This window comes from Phymastichus coffea, unplaced genomic scaffold (genome assembly GCF_024137745.1).
Source record: "Phymastichus coffea isolate CEN01 unplaced genomic scaffold, Cenicafe_Pcof_1.1 PCOF00041, whole genome shotgun sequence".
Lineage (NCBI taxonomy): Eukaryota > Metazoa > Arthropoda > Insecta > Hymenoptera > Eulophidae > Phymastichus > Phymastichus coffea.
The window spans coordinates 902,079-924,327 of NW_026706852.1; the positions used below are offsets into that span (position 1 = coordinate 902,079).

The following is a 22,249-nucleotide window of genomic DNA, read 5'->3' on the forward strand; positions in this document are numbered from 1 at the left end:
TCGATACCTTGCCTTCACTAGCTGGGAAATCAATACCTTGCCTTCACTGGCTGGGTAATCAATATCATATTAACCTCACCCTTGCCCCGGTGGGATAGGGGGTGAACTGCTCTCCCAACATAATACTTTATCTAAACGTAGAATTTCCCGCTCTTTTCGAATCCGGGATAAAAAATGGGGGTCGTTATTCAAAATATCTCTTGGTCATTGGGTTATTGGGGTTATTGGGGTTATCGAGTTATTGGGTATTGAAGTTATTGGGTTATTACAATTAACCTTACCCTTGCCCGATCATCCCTGTGCATAGATGAAGAAAATCATAAATTTGACCCCTACATAATCTTAGACGGGGGAGGGTGGGGGGTAACCGAACCCCACACATAATATGTTATCTGAACGTAGAATTTTCCGCTCTTTCCGAATCCGGGATCAAAAATATGAGTTCCTATTCAAAAAATGATTTTGACCCTCAAATGACCTTGAAAATAAATCTCAAGGTCAAATCGGATTTCACAGAAATGTTTCCCCCATTGTCCCAAACAACTATTGTCTGAACAATTTTTTTGTACAATGACAACCGTCGAAAATTTTGGGGTGGTTCCTTTAAAATGGGACACCCTCTATTTTTTCAATCTGATTTATCAGTCATCGGGGACATGGGGCCGGGGGCATACATCCACGTTGATATATACAAATCCATCGTCGATAAAAAATCTGCTGATAAAACATCCCATAGGTCATTAACATGGGATTGATAACGTTACCGACTGCTAGTAAAGAAGGAATGAAAACTCGCATGATAAAAGTGGCTTAAAACCCTTCTGGCCCTTACTACTATTAAATGCTGAATCATACTCATTCTCTTAGATGGGTGGAAGTAAAATAGATACGACTGGTTACGTCGAACTCTAAGGAAAGGCTATATTTATTAACTGTTGTATCTCCAACACTAAAACTATCGATCAAGGTATCGGTACACTGAATGCTGCTGTTGCTGCGGCTGTTGCTGAACGAGTGCCACGCTTAATTAGTTTAAAAAAAATTAGGGTACACAGTATCCCATCTGTCTATATTTTAATACTGTACAATTATTCTAAATCTAAAAAAATTTTCAAAACGTACTAACATTTACTTCTAAAATTTTTTACAGATTTAATTTGAAGTGCGTTATCGATAAAGATAAAAGAAATCAATGCCGTTATTGTAGATTGAAAAAATGTTTGAAGGTTGGAATGAAGAAAGAAGGTAAGCATACACTACTTTATGAAATAATGTATAATCATGAAATCGTTTATAATTGTTTACAATAATAATTTTTAAATTTACTAAAATTTTCATGTTTTATTCAGTAATATAATTCATAGATTATGAAAATGGTATACTTATTTAAACCATTGTATTTCCCTTAGTCTAAACTTCACAGATAACTACTAAAAAGAAATGCGTAGATAGTATCACGCGTATTTTTTTTATTCAATAAGCGGTTGATATTTTATATTTTGTTATCAGATTGACTAAATAGTGTGACTTGGGAAGCTAGTTAAATAAAATCGACTGGTAATTAAAATCTGACTAGATAATGAGTAGATGACTAAATTACTTATTCTAATAAGAAATGCCGATACGGCACTTTCTAAAGTTTTTCGGTCAAATGTAATTATTCAATATAAACGCTAATTTTTTTTTTATACGGGCAGGTTTTTTATTTTCTTTTTGCATTGCGAAATCTTTAAAAATATCTTATTTATTGTAATTTTTGACATAAAATTTGAATTTTTGAAGCTTGAGCCTGATATCGTATTCCAAATTTATACTCGGAAAAAAAATTTTATAAAAGTTAAATAACATCTGGAAATATACAAAGTTATCAATAAATATTTGAAAAAAAAATGTCTAAAATGATGATTATAATTTAATAAGTATAGTATTATAAGCGTCCAAGTAAACTATAATGAACGGGTTGTCAATCCCTATTTTGCTCACGCATAGTTTTTATATTCCATATTTTCGAGGATCTTAAGTAGATTATATATATGCGTTGAAAAAAAATCTATATCTGCAGGTCTTGAACCAACAGTCAGAGCACTCGAGGTGGTACTTTCAGAACGTAGCAGTGTCGGTGTATTGGTAACAGCAGCTGTAGTAGTTATTTGGTGGTGTGAATCCCCATCATCTGCGCTCGTTTTCTTTCTGTTATGTTTGTTAGGCGTGATCGAATATTTATGCTTGCATGCATAAACATAATCGGGTCAGTGTAATACCCGATCTTCGGTGTAGTCACGCTCGCATAGCTCGGTGCGCTTCTCAGTCGTTTAGTTGAATGACAGCCGTTTACTCTTCTTCGTTAATAAGACGCTCCAGATAAGTAGAGCCGATAATTGAAGCTACCTCTTTGTATATTGATAATAAAATTCCAATATTTATTTCCATATATAAATATTTGAATACTGCCTCATTATTTTCTAAGCCTGAATTATTCTCACAAGACTAAGAGCAATTCAAGTGGATTCTCGGCTGTGGGGGTTACCCTTTGCGTGAAGATACGATGCATTAAGCACACTATCTCTAGTATATGCCTATCTCTATCATTATAAGCTCTATGATCACAGACGTTCCTCATTAAGCTACTGTGCAAAAATTACAGGGATTGATATCTTGTTTGGAAGACAGCGTAGTAGCTCATCTTCGGAGTCTCCCTCAAATTGGCTCCAACTTTGAAGTAGCTTAGAACATCCTTCTGCATAGCTCCGATAACCAGGGAGTCAAGCTGGTTGACCATCTTACTGGATTGTTCTCCATGTCCGCAATTGCTTCTCGCTCTGTTCTCGCGATCACACGACTGTTGGAGACAGACAAACAAGCTAGCCGGTCGCTGACTGTACTGGGATGATCTATCAGTCACTGGGATGAGTGATTGGTATGTGACGAGAGCAGGCCGTGCGCCGGTCTCTCGTCCGCGTTTCTCCCTCCCCCACTCGGCTAGGCGCGGTGGCCAACGTTAGGCGCATTAAAGTATGCGTCTAACACTTGGCCTTTTGTTTCAGCGCCAAGGACGAGCCAGCGCAGTTGAGCGCAAAAAAAGTTGAAGAGCGCGGAGAGAGAGTGAGAAAGAGAGAGAGAGAGAGAGAGAGTATTAGGCCTATGCAGGGATTGGCAGGCGCGCAACGCGTGACCGATAAGCGACGCGTCGCGTGCCGCCTAACTAATAGGTCAAGGTAGGGAGAGGAGCGAGCGCCGCTGAACGGTTGCAAGATGCGCGCAAGAATTAGTGCGTGAGAGAGTCGCAGCCGAGTCTTACGAGAGTGAGGGAGTCTAAGCCTAGTCCTACGAGAGTGCGGAAGTCCGAGCCCAGCAGAGAGAGCAGTTTGGGATAGCCGGGAGGAAGGAAGATCAACCCTTCCGGCAACGGCTTTGCCAGCAACTGCAGTCAGCCCACCTGCCAAGAGAGTCAACGTCGCCTACGGATACCTGGTCAGCGACAGCGGTTAGCGACGATCTGACCAGCGACGACGCCCGGTACTTCCTGCGGCAGCGCATCGCTCAGGATTCCCGACGTTGCGAGGAACAGGAGAATAAAGGTCAAGCCTTCCTTTTCTTCTTTCTCTCTACACTCTCTCTCTCTGTTGATGCGACGACCGGTGCGCGTGGAAAGAGATAGCCTGGCACTCACGTGCCGGCTATCTGAAGGTTCGCGCTAGGTTTAATTCATAGTGACGTAAGTTGCGACCGGTGAATTGTCCAGGCGCCCACGTGCCGGGCAATTTGCCCGGTATGAGTCCGCGTAGTTTTTAAGTAAGTTTGTAATAGGTTAAGTACGCGATTAAGTATTAGTGAAATGCGAAATGTTCATTTGTGATTATCTTAAGTAGTTTATTGTTCGATTTGTAGTTTGTTGGTGAGTAATTTAGATTATGTTATGCGCGCATATGTTCAGTGTGAATAATTATTAATAATAATAGGTTGTAAGTGAGATTTGATTCCTGTCTGTGTATAATTTATTTATCAACCTCCCCTCGTTCTTCTCTCTCAATTGTCATGAGCGAAAGTGCCTCACTTACCCCGCAAAAGAATTGGTAACAAAGGATCAAGTTTTGTTACAGGTACAGCTAGTCGAGATGAGGCTGGACGTCCATATCCGTGAAGACTCGGAGAAATCCATCGAGTACTTCCACCACCATCCATCGAGATTCATCCACTTTCTCCCAGTATGCAAATCTGAAGAACTTTCTCGAGCACCAATTAAAGATGTTTCAATCCTCAAGATCAGTTAACATTACTCCCCCAGATAACCGAAACGCAATGCCAAGTAAATTATCTCGCGCTCGTACGACTCCGATGGCGGAAGGTGTAAGGCCCGGCGTGAAGCGAAGCAAATTTTCTTGCCAGATCCGCCAAGGTTAGCATATCATTTAGGAACACCCGGCAAGAGTAACGATGGAAGTTAGTGCGACAATTGTATCTCTGTTACAATTGTCTCTATGGAGGCCATAAGGCGAGTAACTGTCTGTATTCTTACCACTGCACTAGAGGAGCTACCTTTTGCGATTCCAAAGTATTAGTAGAAGGGCCGCATTGATTGAATTATAGATGCTGATGTCTACCGCGTCCTTTCATTACGCCGCTTTCATTAAGAAATTTGAGGAGATAGGTTGTTCAATAGCTGAAGAATTTCGCCTTCCAAATCCCGGCGTAAATAATAAGTAAATAAAGTCGTGGGCAAATTTTATGGTAAAACCAACTCTCTCTTTACAGTTTATGTATACTTATATAATTGGTATAGATCCCGAGCGTGCGAAGGAAGGGAGCGCGTGTTCTCTCTGTCTCAGCGTGGCTTGATGGTGCACGCGGAGCAGGGAAGCGCATACCATCTATAGTTCTGGCTCACCACGGCTTGGGACCATTTTCTATATACGAGGGTGGTCCGATAAGTACTTAGCCTTACCGCCCGATGGCGCCAATCTCGCTAAAGAAATATTCTATCACGTAGTACAACCTTCTAGATGGTTACTGTCAAGATTTCAGCCGGATCGGAGCGTGTGAAAGCAAGTGTGTCCGTTGATTTTTGAAAAATGGAAAAAGAGCAGTATTGGTCGGTGATTCGATTCTTGTTTTTGGAAGGGAAATCGCGCAGCGAAATGAAAAAGTGCTTGGATGCTGTGTATGGTGACTATTCTCCTTCGATGGCGACCGTCAAAAATTGGTTTAACGAGTTTCAACGTGGTCGCATGTCGATTTTTGAAGAGCCACATCCAGGTGCTCCGAAAACGGCTACCCCGAAGGATAACGTGACAAAAATTCACGATCTCGTATTGGCAGATCGATGATTGAAGGTGCGCGAGATAGCTAAGATCGTAGGCATCTCAAAAGACCGGGTGGGTCATGTCCTGCATGAAAGTTTGGGCATGAGAAAGCTGTCGGCGCAATGGGTGCCGCGTTTGCTCACTCCGGACAACAAGCGCAACTGTAAAACAACTTCAGAGCAATGTCTGACGCTGTTTAAGCGTAATCCGAAGGAGTTTCTGCGTCGTTTCCTGACAGTCCACGAAACATGGATCAATTGGTATACACCAGAGACCAAGGAACAGTCGAAACAGTGGACTTTACCCGGCGAATGTGCTCCGAAGAAGGTGAAGACTGCCCTATCGGTCGGAAAGCTTATCTACTCAGTATTACTAGTAATGTTGTAGTAAATTATAATGCTAATGATAATTTGCTTGAATAATAAGAATCGTGAGTCTTGGATTAACAATCGTATGCCTAAAACTAAAAACTATAATAATAATCCTTAATTTACTGTGATTATAACTTTACTATATCAACTTACATACATAGGCATTTGCGCATGCGCGCGCGCGCTTCCCTCGCATAGTTGGTGGTAAAGTAGTGGATGGTAGCTCCCGACGATCCTACAGAGTGGTTCTTTGATCTAATCGCGACCCCCAAAGCCCCTCCCCTTCCTTATCAGTAAATAATATAATAATAAATATTATTATATAGACTGTCAAGATAGATTCTCCTATAGAGGTTGGAAAGATAGGACGCTGTAGAAGTTAGTAGGGCGCTTGGTAAGCTATATGCTGGATAGGTGAGGGTTTTCGGAGAGGGAGAAGCATCTCTATCTTACTAAGCTAGGCGCGTACACTGTATAGCGTCGATGCTGCTTTCTCTCTCTCTCTCTCTCTCTCTCTCTCTCTCTCTCTCTCTCTCTCTCTCTCCCGATTTTGGAAACCTTTTAACCACTCGCACCACCTTGCACTACCTGTGATAACGGTACACGTCATACTGAGAGTCTAAAGCACAATCGATGTTGCTCTTTCAATGAAGATGCGCTCTAGCAGTGTGAGCTCTCCTTGTTCTCGGGGACCGAATGCTTTTTCTATTGTATAAGATATATATATATATATATATATATATATATATATATATATATATATACTTGTATATTTTGAGACAGCCGTTAGTTATCTTAATGCTTTTTTTACTTAGAGATAAGATTTTTAAGTTACCCTTTTGTTGAGATGCGTTAAAAATCGACCACATTTTGAGCGTCTAAAGAGAAATCGATGTTCCTCTTCCTTTAAAAATGTTTTTGCAATTTGACTAGTTTCTTTTGGGGAGTAGGAAATATCCTGATTTTCTAGAAAATCTATTCCAGAATGAATCGTTCGCCAGTTCTTAACGATAGTAAACTGCGTTCATTTAAGTTTCAATTTACTAAAAGTGAAATTTTTATTGTGTCTTTTTTCTGTTTTTTTGTGAATTTTTTGTGAATTTTTTGTGAAGGTTGAATTAAATTTCAATATCTTTTTTTAAAAAACAAGGAGAAAACAAAAAGTATAAAATAAATAATTTGGAAATAATCGCTACAATAAACGTTATAATTATGTTTATAGTAAATGTAAGTACTGATATATATATAGGAGAAGGAAGGCTGGTGTAAGAGTGTGGACGTGTCTTGGCTGTGAGTGCGAGTTTTGGTGAGAAAGTTAAAGAGGAAAAGTGTTTGAGGAGAGAAATAGAGGTGAAAAGAGCGTGGAGGTGGAAGAGGAGTGGAGTAGAGAGAGAAAGAGGCTTGGAGAAGAGCAGGAAAAAGCAGAGAGAAAGGAATAAAGAAAAAAGAAAAGTTGAGGTTAAGAGAGAAAATCAGGAAGCGGGAAAGGCAGGTACAGAGAAGAGGCGGTAAGAAGTAAAGGCGGAGACAGAAAAGGTAAGACAGGGAATAAAGGTGGGATCACGAGTAGAATTAGAGAGTCGAATTAAGGCTTACGGGATAGTGATGGAAAGATTTGTGACAACAGAAAAATTAAGAGATAAAGGTGGAAGGATGGATAAGAAAGGCCCGGAGGACGAAAAGAAGAAAAGAGTAAAGGTGGTGAGGGGGAGATAGAGCGGAGAGGGGCTGAGGGAGAATAATAGAGGAGAAATGAGAGAGGCAAAGAGATGCAAGAGTGAAAGCGAGGAGAGGGAGATGGAAGGGGAGGAGTAGAACGATTGGACAACACGATAAAAGAAGTGGGAAAAAGTAGTGGCGTAGAAGATATAATGGAAAAGATACGGGCAGATATAAGGGATTTAAGAGAGGCATGGAAGGATGAAAGAAAAGAATGGACAGAAATGTTTAAAGAAATAATGGGAAAAATGGAAAGAATGGAGGCAGAGGGGAAAAGAAGAGAAGAAAGATAGGAGAAAGAAATAAGAAAAGTTAGGAGAGAACAAGAGAGAGAGAGAGAGAGAAGAAAGAAAGAAAGAGACGAAAGAAGAAAGGGAAAAAGCAGAAAGTAGAGAAAAGAAACTGCAGGAAAAATGAGGAGAGAGGATGAACCAGTTGGAAGAGGAGTGCGTGAAATTAAAAGAAAGTATAGAAGGAGGAAACAAGAAGCAAAGAGGAACAGAAGTAGGCAATAAGGAAGAATTAGAGTATATGAGAGAAAAAATGGATAGAGAAAGTAGGATAAACAATATAATAGTGACAGACTTAGAGGGAGAGTTAAGATGGGAAAAGAAGGGAAAGGCAGAGGACTGGTTAAGGAAGGAAGTAGAAATGTAAGGAGAGATAGTGAATCTGAGAAGAATAGGAGGGACAGCGGGGAGGGATGATTGGAGAAAAAGAGGAAAAAATATGTGGCAAATTAGATGCGCTTCATGGGAACAAAAAGAAGGAACTATGAAGAAGAAAAAGAAGCTGGGACAGAAAAAGATATACATAGATCAGGACTGGACGTGAAAGCAGAGGAAGATAAGAGAGGAAGTAAGAAGGAAAGCGAGAGAAATAAAAAGTAAATATAAAGAGGTAAAGATGTCGCATAACGGGGTGAAGTTAGAGGAAGAAGAATGGTGGTGGAGCGAGAAACAGGGAAAAATGGTAGGAAAAAGGGCGAAAGGGTTTCGAAAACAATAGGGATAAAAGAGAGAGAGAGAGAGGAGGGAAGGGAGAGAGAGGGAAGGAACGTGGCGGGGTTGAGTAACATGGAGGAAGACGACTGGGAATATGTTAGGGAATTCGACATAATAGGGCTAACGGAAACCTGGGTGAAGAGGCAAGGGGCAAGAACTGGTGTGGAGAAACAACTGAAAGGGTACAACGTAGAGTGGAGAGACTCAAGAAGGGAAGGAAGAAGGGGGAGAGAAATAGGGGGAGGAATAATGGCGGTAAGAGAGAGGAAAGGGATGAGTAAGGTTGAATGGAAGTAAGAAAGGATAAGTGAGGTAATAGTAGGAGAAATAAAGATTGGAGGGAGGAAATACATAATAGCATGGGTGTATATGCAACACGAGAAGAAGGAAAACTATGAATACCTAAGCGAAGAGATAGAGGAGAACAGAGGAAAAACAATAATTATAGGAGGAGACTTCAACGCAAGAACAGGAAATAAAGGGAGAGAATGGGAGACAGAAGAAAACCTAGAAGAAATAAAGTCCAAGGATAAAGTGTTAAACGCAGAGGGAGATGAAATGATAAAATGGCTAGGAGAAAAGGGCTTAGTGATAACGAATGGGAGAAAAAAAGGAGATGAAGAGTGATAAATAACATATATAGGAGCGAGAGGAATGTCAACGATAGACTATGTAGTAGGTAATGAGGAAGGTGATGAGGCAATAAAAAGGGTTCAAATAAAAGAGAGAGTAAAGTCGAACCACTTACCAATAGAGGTGGAATTGGGAGACAAAATAGCGGAAGAAAGAAAAGAAGAGGAAGAAAGAATGATAGACGACTGGAGCGAAGAAGGTATAAGGGAGTATCAGAGATGGATAGACGCAATAGAGGGAACAGAAAAATGGAAAGAGATAAAAAATAGAGTAAATAACGCAGTTGTAAAAACGAAGATAAGAAAAAAAAGAATCGAAAAAAAGCTGGTGGAGAAAAGAATGTAAAATAAAAAAGGGCTAGGGTGATGGCAGAGTTAAATAAGATAAGAAAAGGGGAAGGAGATAGAGGCAAATACCTAGAAGCAAAGAGAGAATACAGAGAGGAAATAAGAAGGGCAAAAGAAGATGAGGGGAAAAGAGTGGCAGAAGAAATAAGAAAAGATAAGACCAGAAGAAAATTCTGGGATGAAGTGAATGGCAATGGGAAGAAAACAATGGGATTAGATGAAAATATAGGAAAAGAAGAATGGTTATAGCAGTCAAGGAATAACTGGGAGAGAAAGAAAAGGAAGAAAGCAAAAGGGGAAGAAACCGAAAACAGCGAAAGAGAGGAAGGTGAAGAAATCAAAGAGAAGTGAAAGAGGTAATAAGAAAAATGAAAAATAAAAAGGCGACAGGAGAAGATGGTATAGTAAATGAAGCGTGGATGGAAGGCACAGAAGGCTTAATAAAAGATATGACAAAATGCTTAAACGGAATATGGAACGGAGAAGGATATCCGGAAGAATGGAGGAAGGGAATAATATTACCAATATATAAGAAAGGGAGGAAAGATGAACTAGAAAACTATAGAGGAATAACGCTGATGGACACGAGATATAAAATATATGCGGAAATACGGAGGAAAAAGCTGGAAAGAGAACTAGAAGCTGTGGCGAGCTTGACGAACCGAGTTCTACGTTCGAATACGAATTCTTCGTTTGAAGCTAAAGTTGCCGCAGCATGATTGTTTTGTTACTATCGCATTAAAAAAGCGTTTTATTATTTTTCTCTTCAGTCGTTGATTTGACAGCTTCGTACATACTCATGATAATAAAAACTAATTATCAACATCAGTTTCTATACATTAATTCTCCACATTGGTGACCCTGACTACGAAAAAATAAATACTAGAAAGAAGAAGAATGGTATTCCCACGTAATGACGAGGTTGAAGCAGCCAACATTCGTGCGCAACTCGATCAACTTCGTGTCGACAATGAGCGGCTCGTTCAGCAACTCGCCCAACAGTAGCAGCAACAACAGCAGCAGCAGAATGGAGCGCTTGCAGCAGGTCTCACAGCAGGCGGTGCGCTCGCCCAGGCTAACCTCATCCCCGCGCCAGCAGTTCATCGGGTTGCTGTCAAGCTACCGCCATTTTGGTCTGATCGACCAAGCATGTGGTTTGCACAAGCGGATTCCCAATTTTTCATCTCAAACATCAACAACGAAGTAACGAAATTTCATTGTTGTTTCGCTATTGGAGACGCGCGTTGCTGTGGAAGTCGAGGATATCATAAGCAATCCTCCTAACGAGACTCCATAAACATATTTGCGCAGTAAGCTCATTGAGCGTCTGTCTGCTTCAGAAGAGCAGCGCGTGAAGCGTCTGATCAGTGAGGAGAAACTCGGCGACCGCAAACCCTCGCAGTTCCTTCGCTATCTTCGCACGCTTATTGACACGACGATCATTCCGGATAACCTATTGCGTCAATTCTGGCTCCAGCGCCTTCCGTCTTACTTTCAGGCGATCATCACTGCGCAAATAACTGCCCAACCTGCTTTGACCCTCGATAATCAATCCGAAATTGCTGACAAAATTATCGAGGTATCACCGGCAACTCCTCTATCCGTCAGAGCTGCATCTTCATCAACTTCCGTCGAGCAAGAGTCGTCACATAGCGCGCTGATTTGCACCATCGAGTCTCTGAGCAAACAAGTCGCAGAGCTTTCGACGCGCAATTCTCACAGAAATGAGAATCGCAGCAACAATCGTGGACGACGTCAACGCAGCCAGTCTAGGCAAGACTCAGGCTCTGATTCTTTATGCCTCTGCTGGTACCATCACAAGTTCTATGACAAGGCTAAGAAATGCAGTTGGAAATCGGGAAACGCCGACAACAGTTCGTAAGGACGGCGTCGAACTGTTTGTCTCCGGGGAGCCGTCTCTTTGTGACGGACCAGACCCCCAAACGAAGTTTTCTTATCGACACTGGCTCTGATATTTGTTGTTATCCTCGTCGTTTTCTTCGTGAGCGTTTTTCAGCCATTAATTTTGACTTGATTGCAGCAAACGGTAGTAAAATTAAGACGTACGGTTTTCTCCCGCTCAATCTCAATTTTCGTTTGCGAAGGGAATTCAAATGGAAGTTTGTCATCGCTGACGTTAATGTGCCAATCATCGGGTCCGATTTTCTGTCGCACTTCCATTTGCTACCTGATTGTCGTATGAAACTTCTCGTCGATGGTACTACTAATTTAAAAACAGATGCTCAAGTAAAGAAAGTTTTTCAGCTTAGTGTCAAAACGGTTGATTTGTCTTCTTCACCTGAATTTTCGCACATATCGCTAAATTTCCCGATTTGACTCGTCTTTGCGGTAAACATCGTGACATAAAGCACGAAACCGTTCATTACATTCGCACTACTCCTGGTCCTCCAGTCTCCAGCACGTTTCGACGTTTAGCTCTAGATAAACTCAAGATCGCCAAGCAGCAATTCAACGATATGATCGAAGCTGGCACAGCTCGCCCCTCATCGAGTTGCTGGTCGTCGCCGTTGCACTTAGCTCCGAAAGGCGAGTCGGACTGGAGGCCTTGCGGTGATTATCGTCTTCTTAATCGTTGCACTATTTCAGATCGATATCCGGTTCGGCATATACATGACTTCACGTGCAATTTAGCCGGCAATATATTTTTTTCAAAAATAGACCTCGTAAAAGCTTACAATCAAATTCCTGTTTTTAAAGACGATATTTGCAAAACTGTTATTTCTACACCTTTTGGACTTTTTGAATTCCCTTTCATGACGTTTGGTTTACGTAATGCTGGTCAAACGTTCCAACGTTTCATGGATGAAGTTTTGTCCGGTTTAGATTTTTGCTTTGTATACATTGACGATATTTTGGTTTTCTCTCATTCCGTTGAAGAGCATAAACGACATCTCAAAATTATTTTTGAACGTCTTTCTCGTTCCGGAATTGTGGTTAACGTATCAAAATGCATCTTTGATATGCCAAAACTCAGTTTTCTCGAATATATTGTATCTTCTGATGGTATTCAAGCTCCTGAAGAGCGCATCACGGCAATTCAAAATTTTTCTTTGCCGGAAACTGCGCAGGATTTACGACGTTTTCTCGGGATGATGGACTTCTATCGACGATTTATTCCTCACGCATCAGAGTTCGAAGCTCCTCTCCACGATGCCATTAGTAACCCCATTCTCAAAGGCAAACAAAAAGTACCGTGGACTCAAAAACTTGAAAAAGATTTTCAAGCTTGTAAAGATTGTCTTTCTTCGGCCACTCTTTTAGTCCATCCTCGAATTGATGTACCTCTTGCTTTATTCACTGACGTTTCGGGTTTTGCTATTGGCGGAGGTCTTTATCAATTTGTTAACGGTTTTTGGCAGCCCCTCGCATTTTTTTCAAAAAAATTGACCGCTAAACAAGCAGAGTTACCGGCATATTATCGGGAACTCCTTGCTATCTACGAATCAGTTCAACATTTTTGTCATTTTCTTGAAGGTCATCACTTCACCATTTTCACTGACCACAAGCCTCTAATTTACGTTTTCGAACAAAAACGTGATAAATTACCTCCTGTACAACGTAATCAGGTCGCATTTATTTCTGAATTCACCACAGATATTCAGCATATTAGCGGCGTAAGCAACATTGTTGCAGACACACTTTCTCGCGTTGAGGCAATTTCCAAACCTTTGGATTACGAGGCGTTGGCAAGATCTTAAGAAAAAGATGAAGAAATCAAGACTTTCCTAAACCAACCTACATCTCTCCAACTTAAAAAGATCGAAGTTCCTGGGTGTCAAACATTGGTATATTGTGACGTTTCTACAGGTAAAGCAAGACCTTTTCTCTCTGCTCCATTTCGTCATCAAGTTTTCGAACAGCTCCACAGCCTTAGTCATCCAGGTGCCAATTTAACCGTTAAACTTATAAGCGATCGTTTTGTTTGGCCTTCCATACGTAAGGATTGTTACAATTGGGCTCGAGCTTACTTGGATTGTCAACGCTCTAAGATCTCACGTCATGTGAAGTCATCTATTGGCACTTTTGACCTTCCAGCTCACCGTTTTTCGCACGTGCATGTCGATATCATTGGTCCTTTGCCTTCTGTTCGTTCTCTTCGGTACTGCCTGACAGTCGTCGATCGTTTTACTCGATGGCCGGAAGTTTACCCTCTTGAGAACATCACTGCGGAAACCGTCGTTCAAGCATTCCTTAACTGTTGGATTTCTCGTTTTGGTTGTCCTGAAATTATTACATCAGATAGAGGTTCACAGTTTACTTCATTTTTATTTCGTATTTTTGACAACTATTTCGGCATCAAGCATAAGTATACCACCAGTTGGCATCCTCCAGCCAACGTGCTCGTTGAATGTCTTCATCGACCCCTCAAGGCTGCTATCATGGCTCATGCTGATGTCAATTGGGTTGATGCTCTTCCACTTGTCCTCCTTGGCATTCGTTCTGCATTCAAGCCAGATATTGGAGCTTCATCTGCCGAATTTGTGTTCGCAGAACCCTTGCGTCTCCCAGGCGAGATGTTTTCATCCAGCGTCCTTAATTCCGAAGATATTCCAACTTTTCTTGCTGCAATTCGTGAGCACGTGGCTCGTCTCTGACCTGTACCAAGTTCCAGACACTCGAAACCTGGTATATTTGTTTTCAAAGATCTCGAACACTGCACACACGTTATGCTACGTGAAGGGCCAGAAATAGGATCTCTTCAACGACCATATAGAGGCCCTTACGACGTTATTGAACGTAACGATAAAACAATGACTCTTAAAATCTACAAGTCAATCACTGTTACAATTGACAGAGTGAAGCCTGCCTTTATCTTAAACGATCAAGAACCTCCACCGACAGCTACAGCTGATTCAACTTTACCACCAGTTTTTATATCGTCGCCAAAGCCTACATTTTCGCCTATACCTCCAGCATCAGAAAAAGTGGTTACCACACGATCTGGAAGAAGAGTGCTATTTCCAGATCGTTTTCAACCCTGAACCTTCTCACTACGTAGGGAGGTGGTGTGTCGAGCTTGACGAACCGAGTTCTACGTTCGAATGCGAATTCTTCGTTCGAAGCTGAACTTGCCGCAGCATGATTGTTTTGTTACTATCGCATTAAAAAAGTGTTTTATTATTTTTCTCTTCAGTCGTTGATTTGACAGCTTCGTATAAACTAATGATAATAAAAGCTAATTATCAACATCAGTCTCTATACATTAATTCTCCTCAAAGCTAAAGAAACACTAAGCGATACGCAGATGGGATTTAGGAAGAAAAGAGGAAGAACGGACGCAATATATATATTAAAAACAATAGTAGGGAAGGAAATAAGGGGAAAAGGAGGAAAACTGTTTGTATTCTTTGCCGACATGAAGGCCGCTTTTGACAAGATAAAGAGGAAGAAAATATGGGAAACAATGAAAGAGAAAGGGATAAATAGAAAAATTAGGAAAAGAATAGAAGAAGTATACAAGAAAACAGGGAGTAAGGTAAAAGTTGGAGGAGAAATAATTGGGGAGTTCGAGACTTACAAAGGCGTAAGGCAAGAGTGCCCTTTGAGTACCACGCTATTTAATCTTGCCTTCGCCGACCTGGAAGTGAAGATCAAGCAGGTGCAGGAAGGAGGGGTAGTGATAGGAAGGAAAAAAATATCGACATTAGGATATGCAGATAATATAGTGATGATGGCAAAGAGTGAAAGTGGAATGAAAGCAATGCTGAAAAAATTAAAAAGATACCTAGAAGAAAGGGGATTAGAGTTAAATGTAAGAAAATCAAAGATGATGAAATGCAGGAGAGGAGGAGGAAGGGGGAAGGAAGAAGAATTCGAATGGGAAGGTGAGAAGATAGAGATGGTTAAAGAGTACAGCTACTTGGGATATGTGATAAGCAGAAATAACAGAAATAAAAAGCAGTGCTTATTCGATTTTGGTGATAAGTGTATAATATTGTGAAGAACATTAATTGAATTATAATAGTTTGCTCGACTTGATAGTTTCTTGATTATCAAATTTCAAGCGGAATATACAAATATATTTTTTGTATTCATTACTTTTATTTTATTAGTTTTAACTTTAAGTATGTCTAGACAGGTAAACAGAAATACTATTTCCTCTGCTGAATTATATAATTTATTAGTTGTGTAATGTACCATATATAGGGTGTCCAAAAAGTTCTGGGACACCCCAGTAAGTCCTGAGATATAACTATTTCCGAGGACATTAAGGTCATTCCTGTAGTAACTTTGAACGAGGAATCCAGTGGTGACCTTGGTTTTGACCTTGAGTTTGACCTTCAAGGTCATTTCAAGGTCAACTTTTTTTTCAAATGGGTACCCCTACTTTTGACAACGGTAATCGAAAGAGCGGGAAATTTTACGTCCAAACATGTACTCAGATCATAGGTCAAAGATGACCTTCAAGTTCATTTCAAGATCATCTAAACTTCACGATGGTCTGAAGTTGTGTAAGGTTTTTATTATTTTGGAGGAGATTCTTTAGTAACTTTTCACAAGGAATCCAATTGTCATCTTGGATTTAACCTTAAGGGTCATGTTAAGGTCAATTTTTTTACATTTTGCGTTACCCAGGAACAACGACGTGTACGTAGTAAAATCTGTTCCTATTGGGGTGCTTGATTTACGTGAATCCCCTCGCCTCTCACGATCGGGCTGCTTGATTAGTGTGAGTCCCCTCGCCTCTCACGATCGGGGTGCTTGATTAGAGTGAATCCCCATGCCAATATTCAAAATGATGTCCACTCATTTTCCGACAATGAGCCAAACGATGATAAAAAACATTTATCGTATTTTGGACGATTTTGGTAGGATAATTTCTAGAGGGCGCATTCATCACTCTGTCACAGATTTTGAAAGACTTTGTTGAGCTTTATTAAAACTTTTTTTTTAATTTCAAATATCGTATTAATAATGCTAAATAAAATAATGTAAAGGATACTACTCCAAGTTCATTCATTCTTCCAAAAAAATTTCAAAAACGAAATTAGAAACCTTGGATAGTAAAAGCCTCCCGCTCCTACTCTTCTTCGTTTCAAGCTAAAATTTTCTTCTTCGTTTCCCGAGCTAAAATTTTGGTAAAGAATTTTACACAGTTACAACCACCACATCCATGTCCGAAAAAAATACTTTTTTAACATTTTTGAACAAGAAGATTATTTGAATTTTAAAGAAAGCATGTTTTTTATGTAAAAACAATTTTTCACACAACTTTTAAATAACTTGTTTTTCAATAAACTTATGTACATTTTTTTATGATTTTACAATACTCAATGTTTTTGAGATCTCCGACGCATTTATTTCTATTTCTGAAATTTACACAAGCTTGTGTAAGTTTGTAGAAAATAGTAGCAAAAAAATTAACCCTCATTAACATTGATATTTCATATCTAAATTTCATATTAAAAAAATTTTTAAAAATTTTATAAATTAAACCAAAAATGAACAGACTAAGTGAAAGAGAAAGAATATCGCTTCTTATGATGCGAGGCTGGGGTGCGGTAATTCGGTCGTACAGGGAAGTACAACATCTTTTTAACGAAACATTTAGAGGTGGGCAAAATGCTGTTCGAATTTCATCATCAACCGTTGAACGAACTGTTCAACGGTTTAATCAAACAGGCACTGTAAGAGATATACCTAAATCAGGGATACTAAAAACAGCGACGAATGAGGAAAACTCATTGGATGTTTTATTATCATTTACCGCATACTTCCATTCGAAGGGTTTCTCAAGAGCATGGTACGAGTGAGTCATCTGTGCATAACATTCTTCGGAGTGCAAATTTTCATCCGTTCAAAGTACAACTTATTCACAAGTTGAACGAGGATGACTTCGATCGTCGTGATGAGTTTTGCGAAGATATGATGTTACGCATAAATTTCAGATGAAGCAACATTTCAACTGGACGAAACTCTTAATAGGCATAAATGCAGGTATTGGGCAGATGCTAACCCTCATTGGGCCCGAGAGGATAAATCGCAGTATCCACAAAAGTTGAATGTTTGGGCCGGAATTTTTAATAATAGAATAGTAGGGCCATTTTTTATTGAGGGTAATTTGACTGCTGCCTCTTACGAAACTATGCTACGAAACCAAATAGTTCCTGCAATAAGAGAGATTTCTGGTAGAAACTTTGATGGAACATGGTTTCAACAAGATGGTGCTCCACCTCACTTCGGACGAGCCGTTCGCGCTTATTAAGATGACGTGTTTGTTGATCGGAGAATAGGACGTAGAGGCACAATTTAATGGCCAGCCAGATCACCTGACCTAACACCCCTAGACTATTTTCTGTGGGGTTATCTCAAAGATCGAGTGTACAAAACCAAACCTTAAAATTTAGAAGAATTGCAACAGACAATAATTGATGAATGTGCTCTAATTCCTGCCGAAATAATCCAAAATGCGGTTAATGATTTTTACCATCGTTTGGCTCAATGTCGAGAAGTGGATGGACATCATTTTGAACATTTGCGATAAAAATCTTGTGCATTCTATAGCTTAACTAGTCGTGAGAGGCAAGGGGACTCACTCTAATCAAGTACCCCAAAAAGTGAGAGGCAAGGGGACTCACTCTAATCAAGCACCCCAATGGAAACAGATTTTACTACGTCCACGTCGTTGTTCCTGGGTAAGGCAAAATGTAAAAAAATTGACCTTAACATGACCCTTAAGGTTAAATCCAAGATGACAATTGGATTCCTTGTGAAAAGTTACTAAAGAATCTCCTCCAAAATGATAAAAACCTTACACAACTTCAGACCGTCGTGAAGTTTAAATGACCTTGAAATGAACTTGAAGGTCATCTTTGACCTATGACCTGAGTACATGTTTAGACGTAAAATTTCCCGCTCTTTCGATTACCGTTGTCAAAAGTAGGGGTTCCCATATGAAAAAAAAGTTGACCTTGAAATGACCTTGAAGGTCAAGCTCAAGGTCAAAACCAAGGTCACCACTGCATTCCTCGTTCAAAGTTACTACAGGAATGACCTTAATCTCCTCGGAAATAGTTATATCTCAGGACATACTGGGGTGTCCCGGAACTTTTTAGACACCCTGTATATGTTTATTGCGATTATGTCATTAATGTATATATAATCTGGTAAATAAATAAATAAATAAATAAATTATCTCATCTTCTGTGAATTTCGCACTACAGGAAACACTATGAATCCCGTCCATTAGTAAATCCGAAAAAGGCGCTGAATGCACATATTGGTATTCTATAATTAGGTGGTACGTCGTATTTACATTATATTGAATGTTGTTACACACTCAAAAAGTCTCTATTTTCCAATAATTAAATTGCTATAATGCTCAGTAAAATATTGTGTGCTCAGTATAAAATTGAGTACCCTAATTACTAAAGAATTCTCCTGGAATCCGAGGAGACTCGATTCTATCTGGAATTGACGAAGGGAATTGCAAATTGAGGAAAATAGTACGATGAGATAAAGTTCATAGGATTAGTTTCAACCGTAGGTATGCGGTCATTGACTTGAATAGTTCTAATATGTTCATGTTTATCAGGAATCGATTTTCTCTGTTTCTCATAACAAAAATAATCTGATCACTGAGAGCCATTAAAGTGAGGTTAAATCATGATCTACCTCAAAATAGATATACCGTTAATGGCTGGTGCAATTGAAATTGATCTCCGTTCACAATCATATGTATTAACAAAGGTTTTCATTCATAAATCTTTAGTATGTGTTTTCAAGACCTGCTTTTCATGATATTTCTATTAATGGGTCAATCAAGAAATACGGTAGAACCTGTTGTCATATAACAAATTAAACAGTATTCGGGCATCCATTCTGAGGAAGAACTGAATCTCGTGAAATGATTCTGCATATTAAAATTTTCAGGGCAATCAAACTATGCATACTCGTATAACCGGCCTATCTGTGATTTTCATCTGCATTTGACGAAGGTACATTTACGAATTGCAAATTCAGGAAAATATTACACTGATACAAAACACTTGACAGTATTATTCTCGACGATAGGTATGCGCTCAATAACGCGAATTGATCTACAATGTTCATGTCTAACACTTGGTCAGGAATCGTCTCCCTTTATTTCTCATTACAAGAATTATCTGATCACCGAGAACCATTACAGTGAGGTTAAATCATAATCTACCTCAGTGCAAATATACGATTAATTGCTGGTGCATTTGAAATGGAGCCGTGTTGAGAATCATATTAATTAACTTTCAATAATTAATTAGCTTTCATACGTAACATACTGTCTTGATTCCCTTATAGTTTTCTTAAATGATAAATTTTATTAATAATGGAAAGAAGGGAAATAGTGAGAGATGGAAATTCACTTAATTTTAATTATATTCAGCAACGTTTCGACAGGACATTTGCTAACCTCTTCAGGCTTTATTAATAGAAAAACAACAAATTATTAACAGCTAAGTTGCAAATATAATTTTAATGGCATATAATTATATGTATATGTGTGTACCTGTTTTCTCTCGTAGTCAAATTATTATAGGCTAAAACGAATAGCCAATCACGTTACAATACAGTAAGAAATCAAGTATTTCAACACATATATATATATTCTTTATCTATCACCCCTTCCTCATCGATCTTAATAAAGACTTATAAATATGACTAAGATATTGTATATCCTCTTTTCTATTTAAAATATTTTTATGTAAGCCGATGTGCAACATTTCGGATATTCTGCGTTTGTTATAATTCTTTTCATAATCTAATATGTTAGCTTTGTCTCAGTTAAATTCGTGTGAGAGAGTTCTTCTATGTGTAGCTACTACTATATGTGAGTAAATGTTTTTTTTTGTTCATATAATCTAATTTTTAAGGATCGCTTACTTTCACCTATGTAGACCGCTGAACATTGTTTGCAGTTAAAATTGTAGACAATACCAATGTTGTCTAATAAATCAGATTTGTCTTTTCATAAACGAATGAACTCTTGTAATGATTTTTGTAATAAAGGGATTGGAGTAATGTCATGTTTTTTTAACACGGAAGAACATTTTGTAAAGATGTTGCAATTATTTGGAATAGCTACTGTAGGTAGTTTTTGATTTATTAATTTTTTAGAATTATTCTTCCCTTTTTTATATTTGTTCATCCGTTTGTGTAGGTGTTTTTCGATAAATTCAGATGAATAATTATTCTTTTTTAGGATATTAGTAGCTATTTTTCAATTGCGTGAACGAAATTTTTTGTCAGCAAGTAAAAACACCCGGTCAACTAAATTTCAAACTATATTAATTTTTTGATGAATTGATGTTCTGAGTAAAAATTCAAAATTCTATCAGTTTGTGTTGTTTTTCTAAACCAGTCAAATTTTAATTTATTATTATTTCTGATCAATTTTAAGTCGAGAAATGGAATAAAATTATCCATTTCAATGTTACGTCGAGAACAAGTCAGACTATTTAATAGCGGTAAAATTTGAATTTTTATGAAAAAGGAATTCCCTTAATTAAAGTAATAGTCATTTAACGAGCTGACTTTATACTCAGTGACGCACTTCCTCCTTCTGGGTTTAACCCTCTATAGATTACTTTTTATGTATTTTGTACTACAAAAGAGGAGGCAAAGCGATAGTAACATAAACTCTGTATTCAACTCTGTAAGACTACGGATCTTCTGTAATTTGAACAATAAATACTGAAACTCTATTTCTATTAATAATTTATTATAAACCAGTAAAGACTTATATCAAATCCTTATAACTACGTTACATTCTTGGCTTCTGGCGTACGAGTTTCTGGACCAGTCAAACTACAGGTAAAATTATTTAAATTGTTACTTTTCCAATAGGTGGTTTAGATACATCGCCAGCCTGCTCTCGTTTTAGTCTTGTACCAGTGGTAAAGCGCTTACGCGTTGACTGAAAAGAGACAGTCGCATTTGAGTAACTCTTGTCAATTTGCGACCGTTGCGTGAGACGTAACAATTGGGGACCCCTCCGGGTATATTTTTTTTAACGAAAAGCAGGACTAGGCAAAAGTAATTTTTGTTTTTACAAACATGGCTACGGGAGCCAATTTGAGAGGTAAATGAAATGAAGAAGCACTAATAGTTTTAAGATACTGCATAGGAAACGTAGATGCGAATTTTATAACTAGTAGAGAACCAACGTTACTAGAATGTATAAAATTTCTGCACGCACGTCAGGATTTAGATTTAGAAATAGAGGGCAAAAAACAACAACAACTAGAAAAATTAATCAAAATTTTAGAACATTTATAAATGGAGAATTAATAAGGAATACATATCAAGATCCACTTTTACTACTCATTGGAAAAGAATTAACAAAACGCAATATAAGTCCGAAAGAAATTGTAGAAGCAGTGAATCGTACTGACAAAGTAGTACAATTTGAAAATAAACTTGAACCAATAATTGAGTCAACCACGGAAATAACGAAAGACGAGTCAAGAGAATATTTCCAATCTTTGACAAACTCGACGATTGACAATGATAACGAAGACGAAATAAATAAAACAAGAAATCAAATTCCTGTTATGAATCATAAAAACGTTAAATTTTTAATACCAAAATTTAATGAAAAGAGTGATCGAGTAATAAGTCAAAAAGAGAAAAGTAGCAATTCGGAATGCTTTACGCCAAAATCAACATGCAGATCATTTGCCAATACAAGATCGATTTATCATTCAACTCCACAACAGGTAACCTGCACAGTACAAAATTTTACAATTAGCCCTACGAGAAATGTAGGTTTGAAAGATATCGTAGATTTCATCCCTAAGTACGACAGATACTATATTCCGCTACATGATTTTCTAGACGGTTGTTGGAAAGCTTATAATGTTATTCTACCCGGAAATAAA

General features: G+C 38.7%; 1 protein-coding gene across 2 annotated transcripts in view; it reads left to right on the forward strand.

Annotated features, from left to right (window-relative positions):
• The window catches only part of LOC131664157 (hepatocyte nuclear factor 4-alpha), a 900,667-nt gene that overhangs the window by 150,359 nt on the left and 728,059 nt on the right, over positions 1 to 22,249 (forward strand). For both annotated transcript variants that reach the window (XM_058935049.1, XM_058935050.1), the window contains exon 3: positions 1,151 to 1,245. In XM_058935049.1, the coding sequence (XP_058791032.1) occupies positions 1,151 to 1,245 (95 nt within the window). The remainder of the gene's footprint in view (positions 1 to 1,150; positions 1,246 to 22,249) is intronic.